Source organism: Phalacrocorax carbo, chromosome 1 (assembly GCF_963921805.1).
Source record: "Phalacrocorax carbo chromosome 1, bPhaCar2.1, whole genome shotgun sequence".
In the NCBI taxonomy this organism is placed as follows: Eukaryota; Metazoa; Chordata; class Aves; order Suliformes; family Phalacrocoracidae; genus Phalacrocorax; species Phalacrocorax carbo.
In genome coordinates this window covers 25,045,698-25,061,172 of record NC_087513.1, presented here as the reverse complement: position 1 = coordinate 25,061,172, position 15,475 = coordinate 25,045,698, and the positions used below count along the sequence as shown (strand labels likewise).

General features: G+C 44.3%; 1 protein-coding gene across 1 annotated transcript; it reads left to right on the top strand.

Moving 5' to 3' along the window:
* Positions 1-597: 597 nt before the first annotated feature.
* Positions 598-7,028, top strand: LMOD2 (leiomodin 2). The gene is made up of 3 exons (XM_009512704.2): positions 598-991; positions 4,881-6,233; positions 6,583-7,028. The coding sequence occupies exons 1-3, from the start codon at positions 719-721 to the stop codon at positions 6,607-6,609; spliced, it is 1,653 nt and encodes a 550-aa protein (XP_009510999.2). The 5' UTR covers positions 598-718; the 3' UTR covers positions 6,610-7,028.
* The last annotated feature ends 8,447 nt before the right edge of the window (positions 7,029-15,475 follow it).

Below are 15,475 nucleotides of genomic sequence, written 5' to 3'. Positions count from 1 at the left end.
TGGACAGGTGAAGCTGATTCTCACGCTGATCATCCTTGAGAAAAAAAAAAAGGGAATTAACAAATAACCCAGTCGTGTGATTTTTTACAGGCAAGGCATGACATTGTCAGAGCAGAGCTCCCCGCTGGCGCTGGCACGGCAACCCCCTACCCTTGGGCTGCCTTCCCACCGATCCCAACCTCCTGCAAACACCTTGGCGGGATAACAACGCGGTTCCGCTCAAAAACCGTGAAAACAAGAGGAAGCGCGGTGAACAATGGTGAGGGTGTTTTATTTCCAGCTTCTGTGGCAGCTCAGGATTAAATGGATTTGCATTATTCTTTCTCTGCTGCAGTTTGGACATGAAGTCGGTGTAAATGCGCCCAGCGTTTTATTTGCTGCTGCCCCCCCCGTCTGTGAGGCTGGTATTCTCCCGCTAGCCGCCTGCTCTAAATATGGCCATGGCCAGTGTGTCAATAATCCCCCTCTTTAAGGGACCTGCAAACACTAGTGTTGGGACATTCTTGCTGTTCAGATGTCTAGCTGACGTCTGATGCTTAAAACGGAGCATGCTTTCATCCCTTCGTGCATTGTCGTAAGCCCCCGATGATTACTCTTAAAAGGGTGCCTCCACTACGCAGGGAAACAGTTGCTGACCAAACGAGACACAGCTTGCTTGCTTCAGCCTTCTTGAATGCCTAGTCACTTCAGGTTTGTGCCAGCCTGACCAAGCGGGACCATGTCTACCTTTGGCTACAGAAGAGAGCTCAGTAAATATGAAGACATTGATGAAGATGAGCTCCTCGCTTCTCTCACTGAAGAGGAGCTGAAGGAGCTGGAGCGGGAGCTGGAGGACATAGAGCCTGACCGTAACCTTCCGGTGGGACAACGGCAGAAGAGCCTGACAGAGAAAACACCGACGGGGACTTTCAGCAGGGAAGCGCTGATGGCCTACTGGGAGAGGGAGACCAGGAAACTCTTAGAAAAAGAGAGATTGGGTGCATGCGACAAGGTAAGATGCTGAGACGTTTGCTGTTTCCTAGGAATATTTGGGTTTGTTCTTTCCTGGCATGATCTTACTGACTGTTTTAATTTTCTTTCAGTCTCTTGTAGCATTTTTAAGAACATTGTTAGCCGTACTTCTGTGCCTGCTAAAGCACTGTGTATGAGCTCAGCGAGTTTTTGCTCTCTCTGGAGGTACTTTAAATGCTCAGCTGAGAACAAAAGGAAGTCCAGTAAAAGCTACTGTTAGTGATTAAAATAGGAAAAATTTTAAAGGGGATGTTAGAAATTATTGCCAGGTAGCAATGTGGACTTCTGGATAACATTTGATTTTGTTTAAAAGCTAAAATAAGTGCCTTTTTCTCTCCATCATAAAAATCAGTATTGATTTCTCAGAAGCACGTCAGGAAGATAATTTTGAATACCTGTTATGTCAGAAGTCAAGTAAACAGCCGCCAGGCGTTGTGCTCGCTGGAAGGAAGCTGCTTTGCAGTCAGCAAAATGTTGCTCTGTTCCTGCTGAGGATCCTTGGCGCGGCTCGGGAGCCTTCTGGCAACTGTTGTCAGAGGGTAGCTGTAAGTTATTTAAAAAGTGGCCTGGGGTAGGGTCATCAGCCAAACCATTTATCTGTATTTCCCAAAAAAGAACCAATAGTGCTTGTTAGGCAATTCATCCACAAAATAAAAGCGTTAGTAACAAAAGCTGGCCCCTGAACTGCAAATGAACAGTACAGCCGGGCAGGAGTGAAGGGCTCAGTCCTAGCAGGCAGTGAGCACTCTCAGTCTAAGCTGTCCATGTCAGCACCCATGTCCATGTCGGCATCTCCCAGGCCCTTGCTAAAGTAATTTGTGAGGCTGAGCTCTGTCAAGAAGCAGCTTCTGTTTTCATGTTGGCTCCATGTAATTTCAAAGCAAGGTGGGGACTTGCGGATGTGAGTAGCTTTTTGATTTTTAAACACCGCTTCACACCAAGCTCTGACTCTGCTTGTAAGGATGCATTTTTCCATGTTTAATTAGAAAATAATACAAAAAAGGCAAACACAGCAAAACTGGACTCAAAACTTCAATCAGCCTAGGTTCAGGAGCTCAGTTCATTTGCAAGGAAATAATTGCAGTTTGTACATTAGATAAAATATTCTCCTAGAGACAAATCACCTGGATTAAATTAGCCTGCAATAATAACATCCAGGATTTCTTTACACATAAGTGTTTTCTCCTGCTTGTGAATGGTGGTGTAATGTCTTTGCAGGCAAGCGCACAGACCACTAGCTGTCATCAGACCATTAGTATCAGCTTGCAGACGTTGACTTCACTCCTTGTTTGTCAAGTCCTAGGGAGGCAATGGCAAGATTAATGTTTATTTCCAGCTGAGCCTGGAACTCAAAACCTGGACAGTTCCAAAAAACCTCAGAACAGGTCTAGTTTGGTGTCTTATATAATGGCAGGAGGTTTTTTTTCCTTTGTCCATGTCTACACAGCATTGATGATGGGCACTAGCTAAACCTCAAAGTGCTAGCAAAAGCCCCTATACTTTTTGATCTGAGAAGAAGCTCCCTACATGTATCCATAAATATGAAAATGTTGACATGCTGATGTAGAGGGCACAAAGGCTCTCTCCACCGAAGGCAGTAAGAAAGCACCTTCTGAGTTTCTTGAAAGCCATTTTCTTCTTGCCCTCAACCATCGGAAAGTTAGACACCTTATCTAAGGTGGTTGATTGTGCTCCTTCTATAGTTAGTGGTGAGAGATCAGCCTCTCCAGAAGGCAAACATCCTGCAGATAGCCTTTTGGGGTGAATGTCTTGCCCTCCAGAGATATTTACCTCTCTGCATTGACTATCTATCTTAGTCATAACTTTTCGTCGAGTTCCTACTACGAAGTAAGATGAAGCTCTGCAGGCTGCCTGCAGCAGTCCTGTACTGAAATGTTGCCACAATAACAAAGCATGCCTCTATGGATTTGCAAAGAGAAGAGTATTCAATTTCAAAATTATTGTGCAGATTGTTATGACAACAAATGATGTATGTGACAGGAAACTAAATTCCCCCTTTCACCCCAGAAATGCCACTCAAAAAATAAAAATCAAGTTGTTTTTTTATTAATCTAGTGTTATCAAGCATATTAGCAGTTCATTTAGAGGCACCGACTTCTGCTCACCTGCAGCTGTGTTGAAGGCTGCAGTGTAGATAAAAGCATAGCCATGAAGACACTTTCCTGGATACCTGGTATTTTCAGCTTTTAAAAGTCTGCACCTATGTACAGCAGCTACAGATATAAATCTTAGTCCTGTAATAAACCTAGCTTAAACACAGCGCTGTTTCTATATGTAGCACAGCATCTCTCAGTGTAAAGGCCTTATCAGACATGATCCACAGGAGAAGCAACAGGGCTAGACCCTACAAGCCCTCCAGGTGCTCAACACTCAGGAACAACAGCCTGAAACACCTCAATGACCTGTTTTATTAGAGTGACACTTCTCCAAACATTACAGTTACCATCTGTTTTGCATGTGCCCCAACACAGAAATGTGCTTAAGATTGTGAAACAATACCATGCAGTCTGTCATTACTGTTATTTTAACCTGTCCCTGCATTTTCAGAGCCAGATAATAAAGCAAACCTAAAACTCCACAGGTTTTCTAAAAATTGGCTGTCAGGTTAGTAGCACTTTTGTTTTCCAGAAGCACAGAACAGAATCACTATGTCTCCACAGAGCATACTCACTTTTTAAAATACCCTCTACTATTTCACGAAGACTAAAATATAAATGTTGCTAAAGTAGTGCATGCAGAACAATTGTATTTCATCCAAATTTCTATAAACATATACAAATGTAAGTAAAAAGGCATATGCTATGGCTTGTCCAGTAGACAAACTAGGACATGGGAGATCTTCTGGGGCAAGAGGTTTAAGGCTGGTCATAGCGTATGTGTTCCGTCATGGCCCATACAACACTGCTGTGCCTCTGGAGTCCTCCTTTTGCTGCTCCTGTGCAGACAATTGTCTTTTGCCACCGTAACTGCTAAGGGCACGAGGCAGAGCTCTGAGAAGTGGTTCCAAATTTGCCTTCTTGGTGCCCATCAAACACACTAAAACAACCTTGGGTTTTAGAAAAACAATCGGTTTACTCTGTAGGCAATGAGTTATAACGGTTACAGTACAGCAGCTGACCTGTGACAGCTGCCGATGACCACAGCCTTAGCTCTTGGCAAACATGAAGAAATTTAGGGATTGTTGACATATGATTACTTGTTACCTGTGGGAATCTGTTGGAATCCTTTCTTCACAAATAGCTTCTAAACGTATAGCCCATGCCATGCATCCAGGGTCTTTTCAACATGGCTCCTGTAATTCTGTATTGTTTTACATGTCAATATGCATGTTTATACATACAGACACTATTTGTATTCTAAGTCATGGCAGCCTTTAGCTTTTTTAGATGTACTAACATATGCAAGGGACCCCGAGCATTGACACAGATGTCTAATCCTTATGAAATTAAGAAACTTGTTACTCAGATCATGTCCATTCTGAAATTGCTGTCTTGTGTTTCTGCTGGCAAGGATCCACAAGGATCCCTTGTGGACATGCCAACACATAGAAAACATAAAGTATGTCCATGTTGCAATATCTCATATCAAATTTTCTCTCAGCAGAAATAATTGACATCAGTAAAAGTGTTCCAGTTTATACCAAGCATTTGTTTTCTAAAGAATATGAAGGAAATGTTTTAAAGGTGTTAGGTGCTGAAACATTTACTGTTCTCCTAACTGTCTCTGGGGATTTATTTTTAGCTTTCACCATTAACTTCTATAGTTTCAGGATAATTGGTTTTGTGCAAAAAGGCCATAGCTACATTACTGCAATCATGTTTAACACCCACACCTACATTCCTGTTCAGGATTCTGAGCAAGAAGACAATTCAGAAGACATTCAAGAGGAATATTTCACAGAAAGCAATAGCGAAGTGTCTGAGGAGGCATATACTGAAGAGGATGCTGAAGAAGAAGAAGAAGAAGAAGAAGATGAGGAAGAAGAGGAAGATGAGAGTGATGATGAGGATGAGGAAAAGCAAAATGCTGCAGGTGGTGAAAGGCCTGAGGATAGGAGGGGTTCTGACCACATCAGACGCAAAAAGTGTAACGATGCAAAGGACAATGAAAACTTACTCAATGGCCATGATGGAAAAGACACTGATAATCTGAGCTTAAAAAGCAGTGCCATCCACCCTTGTGGAAATCCAACAGTTATTGAGGATGCTTTGGAAAAAATTAGGAGCAATGACCCCGACACCACAGAGGTCAATCTGAACAACATTGAAAACATCACTTCACAGATGCTTATACAATTTTCTCAAGCCCTGAGGGACAACACAGTGGTTAAGTCATTCAGCTTGGCTAACACGCATGCTGACGACAATGTTGCAATAGCTATTGCTGGTATGTTAAAGGTAAATCAGCATATAACTAGTCTGAATATTGAGTCAAATTTTATCACAGGCAAAGGAGTGCTGGCCATCATGAGAGCTTTGCAGAATAACAAGGTTCTAACAGAACTGCGATTCCACAATCAAAGGCACATCATGGGCAGCCAGGTGGAAATGGACATAGTTAAACTGTTGAAAGAGAACACTACTCTGGTCAAGCTCGGATACCACTTTGACCTTGCTGGCCCGAGAATGAGCATGACAAGTATCCTCACAAGAAATATGGATAAACAAAGGCAAAAGCGTATGCAGGAGCAGCGGCAGCAGGAGTCTGGTTGTGACGGAGCCATCACTGCAAAAACCAAAGTCTTGCAGAAGGGGACACCTCGATCCTCACCTTATGTGTCACCTAAGAGCTCACCTTGGTCCTCTCCAAAGCTCCCTAAGAAAGCACCACCGGTGAAAAGTCAGCCTCCAGCTCCTGCACCACCTCCTCCTCCTCCCCCTCCCCCTCCCCCTCCTCCTCCTCCTCCTCCCCCAGTTATTCCAGAAAAGAAGGTACCAACCAGGAATATAGCTGAAGTCATCAAACAGCAAGAAAGCTCAAAAAAAGCCTTACAGAATGGACAGAAAAAGAAAAAAGGCAAAAAAAGCAAAAAACATGAGAACAGCATATTGAAAGAAATTAAAGATTCTCTGAAATCAGTTTCAGACAGAAAATCAGAGGAAGGTTCACGACCCTCTACCCGTCCCTCCACTCCACAAAGGTCTCTCCATGACAGCCTTATGGAAGCAATTCGGGCAAGCAGCATAAAGCAATTAAGGCGGGTAAGTAAGATATCCTATTTCGGTAACTGGTTGTTGCTCAGATATAGCACAAGCTCTATTAATTTTAGTACATATATATTTAATTAAAAAAAACCCACATTTGTAGAACTGTGAGCATAAGAAAGCACTTGGGAGGGGGCTTTCCTCTGATTAGCCTTTGCTCAGCACACCGAATTCCGTTTGACTGTGATTTTGACAGAATGTGAGATACTTTCCCAGGTTCAGGCTTGTTACGGGAGATGGTGCATAGCACAGGGCTCTTGGGAGTGTGTCTCTGGTAGGAATTTTGCCATCCAGACTGCACAGCAAATGTAATGAACACCCTCCCCACCCCACCCCCGTTTCATAGGTGGAGGTACCAGAAGCCCTTCGGTGAAAGCCTGGATGACAGAAGAGGCAGAGCACTGCAATGGTCGAGGGGAGGCTACTCGTCCAGTCACTGGTGGTAACATAGACTGTCTAGCAAGCTGCTTCCAAAGTACACTCTTAGATTCAAACCATTTCTCTTTTATTTCAAAGAAATAAACCTGCTAAATACAAAACAATGCTTTAAGGATACATTTGCCTTGTAATCTGTAAATATGGAAATAATTTTTTTTTTTTTATTTAATGAGATTTCTATTGAGAAATTGCTGCTTATTTAGATATTCTTTTCAATATCTGATTGCACATCACTGGACAAGTTCTTCACAATGAGATGTAATAGTTTACCAACCTGTGGTTTCTTCTTTTTTTCTTTTTTTCTTTTGTTTTTTTCATGAATTTACAATAAATGTGGTTTGAAGCTTTCAAGCAGACACATAGTCCTGGGTTTCTGTGAGCGAAAACCTACCAGATATTTGCATCAAGTTCATCAGCATTAGGGAAGTCTCCTGGGAAAGAACCTGAGGTCTTTCTCAGCTGCGCCCATCCAGCCTGCTTGGAGGATAGTACCTGAGCCCATATGTTAGTGCAGTTTCATACTGACATGAGAAAAAGTGTTTCATAAAGCTGCATACAACTAAGATTAAGCTGTGAGCTGTGTCAGGTGACTGATGTTGCATACTGGGTCCTAAACCTTGATCTAACAGAAGGGGAAGCGGGTGATAAATAGAGCTGCCGTTTATATTGTCTTAAAGGTTAAAAATTAATGTAGATATTTGAAGGATGCGGCCACATTATTCAACTGAGATCCATTCAGGACAAGTGCACAGTGCTGTATCTAGGCAGAACTAACACCCCAGTGCAGACGTCCAGCGAGGCAGACAAACTTGAAAAGCTGTCTAGCATTCAGGTGGAAAAAGACTTTCATATGATATCAGCTGAACAACAAGCAGGGTGTGAACTGTAAATATGATATGGTGGAAGCAGAGCCAATATCATTTGGAGATGCATGGCTGGAGGTATCACATCACAGGCAATGGCAGGAATAGCCCTTCTTCATGTAGTACTAGACTTCTCCCTCTGTCAGATTAGTTATGGTTCTGGGTGCTTCAGCAAGTGTGAAGGTAGTGATAACATGAAGAAAACTGAGCAGTGGCCAAAATGTTGAAAGGCAAGAGGAGATGTATGTCTAGAAGTACTACTAAATATTAATTAGTTTGCTGATTTCAACAATAAAACCAGAATTAGTATTTCTTTTACAGAAAACCACACCAAAAACAAGTAATTTCTTAAGGTTACCCAACATTGCAGTGGTACTGAAAAAATAAAGGTAAGCTTGTATCTAGAAATATTAATGAGACAGGTTTTCCCAGAAAGATAAACAAATTACTGGAAGGAAATGAAGCGTAAGGGAGAGGGGATCATTGGTGAACTGTCAGGAATGTTACTGTTATGGCAAGGAAAAGGTGAAGATACATTTTTGCTTTTGTATTTATTGACTAGAACATACCAAAAGCAATTTATAAGTAACTGAAACACTTTCCAACATTTTTGCTCTTGCCTCAGGATCACAACAACTCATGAGTATTTCTAGACCCAGTATCACGGGAAATATGGTACGTACAATTAGACTTTAGCTGCCTTTATAATTGCATGGGCTCCCGTAGCATAAAAGTCAACCTACGGTCAGTCTCCCATGACCAAATAGAAGCTGGAGCTTGGGATCTTCTGAGGATGGAAGTAATGCTGGAATGCAGACCACAGTCAGGAGGAGACCTGTGACCCCAGACCTTGTCCCCAGCAGCTTTGTGAAGGATGAGAAACACCAAAATGTTTAATCAAATACCAGAAGCAGCTAAGCAGTTGCAAGACAGAATGAAAGATAGAGAGGGAACTCAGGGAAAGCACAGTGGAGAGGATTTGGAGGAAGACAAGAAAATGTTTTAAAAAACAACACCAAAACTTTAAAGAAAGAGGGAGAGTGAGAAGTGAGGAAACTATCTGAATGGAAGGTGAAAACTGGTCTAGAAAAAGAAGATGATATGGAAGAAAATGAATACTGAAAAGTGGCAGATGAGAGAAGAGAAGAATGCGGAAAAAGAAGAAAACCTAGAAAAAGAAAAGAGGAAGGTAAGATTCATCTTTCGGATCAGTAGGAGCTGCTGGAGTTACTCTTTTGCAGAAGGAGAGGGCAGTGGGCACAGCCCTTGTGAGGGCTGGGCCAGAGCTGCTGGCTGCGGTTGCTGACAAGTGGCGCATGGGCCCTCTCTGGTGCTGCGGCCGGCTCTGACGATGGAGATCAGTATTTCAGCTAAAATTTAAAGTCACAGCAGCCATATGTGTTTATTTAAGGTCCTGAGGCACACTGCCTCACAAAGTTCCAGTCCTGTGCCTTAGCCAAAGTCTAGTCTGGGTAATTACCTTCTGCTTACATAAATTTTGCAGTGGCTTCACTTGGAGGCATTTCGAAGCCCATCTTCTACCTGCAGAGTCACAAGGCAGAGCCCCCAAAAACACCCTGTTAAGGTTTTGATACCCTGCTGAAGGGTAAGGCAGCCCCCCCTTCCCTCCCGCTGCCAACAGCGCTGAACTCCCTCACAGATGCTTCCAAGGAGCAATGTGTTTTCCTTTCAAATAGACAAGTAAGCACCATGTGACAAAACCTCTCTGGGACGTACTGTGGCGCCTTCCCAGACTGGAAGATGGTTTTGCAGGAGCCAGGAGGTACCATGCCATATTCCTACCTGGGGAACAAGCACCTCGCAACTGTGCATTTCCCCTGGGACCCAGGTCCTGCCCGTAAACTCAGTTCACTTTCTGTACCCTTCCGTGGAGTCACAGAGAAGCAAATCATCGTGAAAGCCTGACTGCCTCTTGTTTGACCTGTAAGGAAGGTGGCCCCTGGGTCAGCCTCTGCACATGCAGTGCTATGTCCCTATCAGATCTGGATGCGTTATCTGGACAAGGGAGCCCCAGGATGCAGGTATGCTGCTCGTTTGCACTCACAGGGCTCCCTGCAGTGGGTGGCTGTCCACCTTCTCTCAAAGACCAATCAGAGAAAGAAACACACCAAAATGTGTCAAAATGAATTGGTCAGCAATAAAAGAGCTGCAAAGGATAACCGAGTGTTTGCTGTCACTGAAGAGGTTATAATGTCTTTAGGAACAGACAATATGTCATTGGAACATTATTTATCTCCTCATGAGTTGCAGAAATAACCAGCCCGTTGAAAAAACAGGAGTACTCTATCTTCCCAAGGAAGAAAAAACCAAAACCTGCCTCCCTTATTTACACTGAGCCAAATCTCTGCTGTGAGTGTTCCCCCAAATTTGGGCTGTGGGTGGGAGGGGGAGGGCTGGGTACTGTGCAGACCACACAAGCTTCACACTGTGGTTGAGACCGATACGGGGTCCTCTGACCCCCCTCAACTACCCTGCCCCATGTGCTCTGCAGTGCCGCTGCAGCAGTGATCTGCCACCCAGCTGCACCAGGTAAGGGCTGCAGCCTTGCGTGGTGGTCGGAGGCTGTGCCACCCTGCGATGCCCCAGCTCCTGGTATACTGAAGATGAGGTGCTGCCTCCATAGCAGCTTCATGCTTTGGCCCTTCCCCATGGTGTGTATCCACGTGAGCATCCATGCCGTGTAACATGGTGCGAAAGAGCACCAGAAATATCAGAGCTTGACTGTTACTTGTAATTCCAGTATTTGGCCCTTTATTTTGTGCCTCATCACCTAGGGACGTGTCCGAGCTTATATAAAGAAAAGGAGCTCATAAAAGTCCATGAGATTTTTTTCCCACATCTTCTGGAAGATTCCTGCCTCCTGCCGAGTCCCCTGTCAGACGTTCTGGACAGTTGCTCTGCAACTGCAGGGGTTTACCTGGGGGTAGAGGTGCTGGTCCGACAGCCCTGCAGAGGCCCTTCCTTCCCACCAAAGAGGGCAGGTCCCAACGAGGCTCCCTCCAGGAGAAGCCACATCCATTTCTGGAGGCCGAGTCTGCGCTGCACGCAGCAGGGAAGCCAGAGGAGCTGGAGCAGCCCAGTCCCAGCATGGCGTGGTGGGAGGATGGGGCACGGGAGGCTGCGGGGCAGGGGGGAGCGGGAGGTTATGGCCAAGGCCTCTCCTTTGCCCGCACACTAGCACAACACAGACACAACCCCCCCAGCACAGAAGAGAAGCTGTGAGTATTCAAGACTTCCACGCCACCAATCATACGGTTTCCTCAGAAGTTCATCAGATCTATGCAGGTAATGATTAAGGCAGAGCAGCTCCGGAGCCAAAACAGAGGGGGCTTGTCTGCAGGCTGTATAGAGAGTGACACATAACTACCATGAGGTAGCCATGAAGGGGGTACCTGCAGTGCCTGGATTAAGGGCAGAGGTAGCTCCAGGGACCATTCCCAGGTGCAGGCCCAAGTGAAACAGAAGCTGTAAGAGTGTGTACAATTCCAGTAACTAACAGCCACGAAAAATTGGTTTGAATCAGAAAAGGGGCAGAAAATGGCTAGGGTAATTGGGGAACAGGAGAGGCTGTCCTATGAGAGAGATGAGAGCAGGTGGTTGATCAGTCTAGCCAAACAAAGGCTCAGAAGGATTTCAGCTCATGTCTATACATACTGCAAAAGGGAAAGAGCTACAGGACACTGTTAGCAGTAGGCAAAAAAGACAGAAACTGCATGACTGCATTTGGATCAGAAATTAGAAGAAATTTCCGAACTCTTAGAAGAAGAAGGTTCTTGGAACAGCATTTCCATTAAAAAGGAATGGGTGAATTCACCTCTTACTGTCAAAAGAATGCAAGAAGCTTATGAAAATTATAGTATGGTATGGTGCTTTGAGCAGCAGAAGCCTGAAACTGGTAACAGAAGCTCCTGCCATTGTTCTATTAATGCTCATAGATGTGGTAACTCCACAGGATCTGCAAGCCAGGATAGTATTGAAAGCTGTAAAAATCTCCTACAATTTGTAGTAAGATGCTTTATTTTCAAATTGATGCAAGTTGGGTGTAACTTTAGAAAAAGGCTATCACATGGAAGACAAAGTCTTCTACTAGATGCTGGCTTAATACCACCTACTCTTGATACCAACAGGAAGCAAATACAAAAGGAAACAGAATTTGTTTCAAATATTGGTAAGCCCAGCACTGTACATACACTGTCTTGGTCTGACATACCTCCCTTTCCAAAACCCTGCACTTTAGATAGAATTCATTTTTATATTCATACCTCAAAATTTGCAACACAAGTTTACTTTGACTTGCCAGTTCAATGTCTTCATTTTGAATTTCATGTTCTTGACTAAGATAGTGATAATTGTGCCTTACACACAGGGAGAAAACCTGCAACCAAGAGATAAAGCCTTGCTCAGAAATTAAATTGTGTGCTTGTGTCACCAAGAAGATGCTCTTTAGAAGCATTTGGTGATTTTGAGTGGCCGCTTTTATATAAATATCATGAGATATTTTTATTTTCAGACGTGTAAAATGTCAGCCCACTGACTGTGTTTCGAGTTAGGTACTTCTAGATGAAGTCTCTGACCTGGACTGTGATTTTTTGCAGTATTTTGGTAATTTTATTTTATCTCACAGTTCTCTTGCTCTTGGAAGTGCAGAGGACTCATGCTTAAGAGCTGCTACTCAGAAAAGATGAAAGACGTTCATTATCTGAGGGGAGACATCTCAACATCCCACCTCTCAGCTGGGACTTGTGTTCCCAGTCCTCAGCCTTACCCCAAGCTGCCAAGACCCAGAGCCACAAGGAGGACAATTACGAGCAAGGGGGGGCCATCACACCTCAGGTAAGCAAAGTGAAGGTATGAATCCGCATGAAGTAAGTGGGCTACTGGTAGGGGTTAGCTGTGGCAGGGTAGCTCCCAGCATGGACCGACCAATTCCCCCCAGTCTGCGCTGCTCCCTGGCTTGCCAGGGCTGTCCTGCGAGGGTAGCGTGGGCTGAAGGTCCGTCGCAGCTTTGGGTCTGTTGGGTGGATGCAGCCTTGCACTGAAACTGGAAGGTGAAAGAGCAAACTGCAGCTAGTGTGCAGCAGTTGAGGGCTCGCTTTCTTTCTTTCTGTGAAGACAGTGGAAAAATAGGGCAACTGTCACCAACTGGTTGTGGGGTACTGGTGCGTTATTGGACCCAGATGTAACTGCTGTATGTGAAAAGGACAATCAGTCCGGAAGAAAAAGGGAGATGTGGAAAAATTCTGCCCTTGCTGAAAGCAGGGCAAGAGCCTGCCTGCCAGGTGTATTTATTTCTATCTTTCTGTAACATTTGATTATTTTCAGCTTGAAATGAATATGATTTTTATAAAGCCTTTTCAATGGCAAAAAAGGAATTATTTTTTACAGAAATCTAACACAGGGAAAGATGCTTCTCTTTCCTGAAAACATTGTCATAGTAAAAATTCTCAGTAAGTTTCTGGTAAGAGCCAGGACATGTATGCCAGAGCCAAGACTGAAGGTTATGTTTTGGGCTGTTCTTCTGCTATTTGTATACTCTGGTGTATATTGCTTAATTTCTTGTGCCTCTGCTTTGCCTTGGAGATATCAGTACTGATCTGTCTCACAATACTGCAAGTCTATGTTCATGTAGACTCAACTGTGCTCCAAGATCCTCAGACATCAAGAGCTATTAGATGCATTACTTTAATTTTAATTTTAATTTTGATTTTAATTTTAATTTAACTAACAGGAATGTTTTGACTGCTGAATATAAGTCAATATGATGAGTGTCAGTGTATTTCTAAGCAGTAAGAGAAGCACAGCCCATGACCCAGTGCAGGAAATTTTGTAAATGCAGATGAAATAAGCCATGAGGACAGGAATCCCAAGGCTGACTCAACGTGCAAGAATGCTGTCAAAAGGAAGACATGCCATTTCTGTCATTCAGTCACCTAAGAAACAAGTGTATAAGGAATTGAAAGGGCAGTCAAAAATGCTTATGCACCCTGAGGAGGATAAATTTGGGATGTTTCCCAGGAGAGGCCTAGGAGACAATTTCACCAGACTAACCAAGTATAGACTCTATCTGTCAGAAGAGATACCTGAAGTCTCAATTCCGTAGATAAGAAATTCATCGCTTCTGCACCCTGTTATGCCTTTCTGCTGAGAGCATTAGGTCAGTCAACCCATAAAGGGCTAAATATTTCCTGGGCTTTTCTTTCCAGAGGTTTTTCTGAGAAACATTTGGAGCCCTAGCTTTAATTTTTTATTAACATATTCATGAATGTTCTTGAGGGCTGTTGATTAGCTACAGTTAAAGCAGTGAATTTCACAGGCACCTGAAGGAAGTGTTTATGTGTACTTAGAGTGGGGTCACTCATTTCACTCAGTCTCAGCTTACTGCTCTTTAAATCAGAGATATACACGCACGTGTTGCTGTGTTTCACAAACAAGTTGGAAGGCAACAGTGCTCATGTTTCATGTGCTCTTGAACACTTCCACCAAACTGCAGCTCTTCATTTGCCTCTTCATCAAGCCTGCCCAGACTGTGGCAGGTTAGTCTCGATTGTGTAGGGTGGACAGGTATGGGCAAGCCCTGCCTGTATTGCAAGCCGGTGAGGCAGGCACCAGCACCAAGCACCAGCGCCAAGAAGGTGTGTGACTGCACACGCAGCACTCAGATGGGGCAAATATTCCTGCCTTTCATCCTGGCTTAGCACACAGGTTTGGGTGCATCACTAGCCCCTCTTACATGACTTTTGACATCCCGTGCCAGGCTTATCTTCAGCCTGAAGCTAAACTTTCAAGTCTCTGCTATAGTTTAGAGTGACCAAAAATAGCCTAAGTGAGATCCAGTCACTCCAAACACCCTAATAGTTGAGTTTTAGATGCAACACCAGCCGGAGCAGCTCCAGGACAATTTTGCAGCTCTGTGTGGGCACTGCTGTTGTCCCTGGTCCCCCTTTAATTTCTGCCTGTCTGTGTATTGCTGCCCCTTCTCTCTCACCAAACCTGCAATCAGTGAGTTCATGGAGGTAAACCAACACCAAAAAAAAAGAAAAGGAAAGGAAAACCAACCAAACAAAAATGAAGACTGTTCTGGTTTGGCTCCCCAGACCACTCACTGAAGGTTCACTCCTGTGTTGCTGGTACAGGGGAGGTGGTGCGAACCTCTGGCCAGGGACAGAGGGAGGACAGCATTGGGCAGCATAGATTTAGCTTGGCTTAAATTGTTCTGGATCCATACCCTAAGCTCTTTGTGACAACAGAATCGCAGATGTTGATAGCCCAGCACAGCTGAGCAGCCTGCATCACCCCACCATGCCGCTGGCTCCTGCTCTCAAATTCCCACTGAGATGAATCCCACAGGTCACATGGAGAACTGAGCTCACAGCTGGGTGTCAGACAATCCTAAACTCTAATCCCATGCTGCCAACTCCATGCTATGAGACACAGTGTGCCTCAAGGGCACTGAGCAAGTTGTGTCAGCTTCCTATCTCTGTAGAGCACAAAAGTTAGTTATACAATGTGCTTCCAGAGTAGCCTTTGCTCCAAGACAAGATCAAACATAACTAAACCTGTCCTTAAAAATACATAATGGAGCCCCTAGTCTCCCTAAACAACCATGCACTGGAAAGTCTTCCTTAGTGCTTCGTTGTCTTCTCAGGTGGAAAGTAAGCCCATTACTTTTCTATCAACTGCACTGAACATGGAGGACCAATTACACTGGATAGCTGTCGCTTGGCTATCTCAGACAGGCAATGCGTGTCCTCATCTGTGAGTGACTGTATAGCAGGTTAATACTACAAAGTGCTGTGTCATTTTATTGCTTAATTAAATGCAGGGTGACCAGACCTGTACAACGCTATGGGTACTGGGTCCTCTGACGGTCATCCATTTGAAAGCTAATGGAGCCCATAGCCCACTGCACACGTGCGC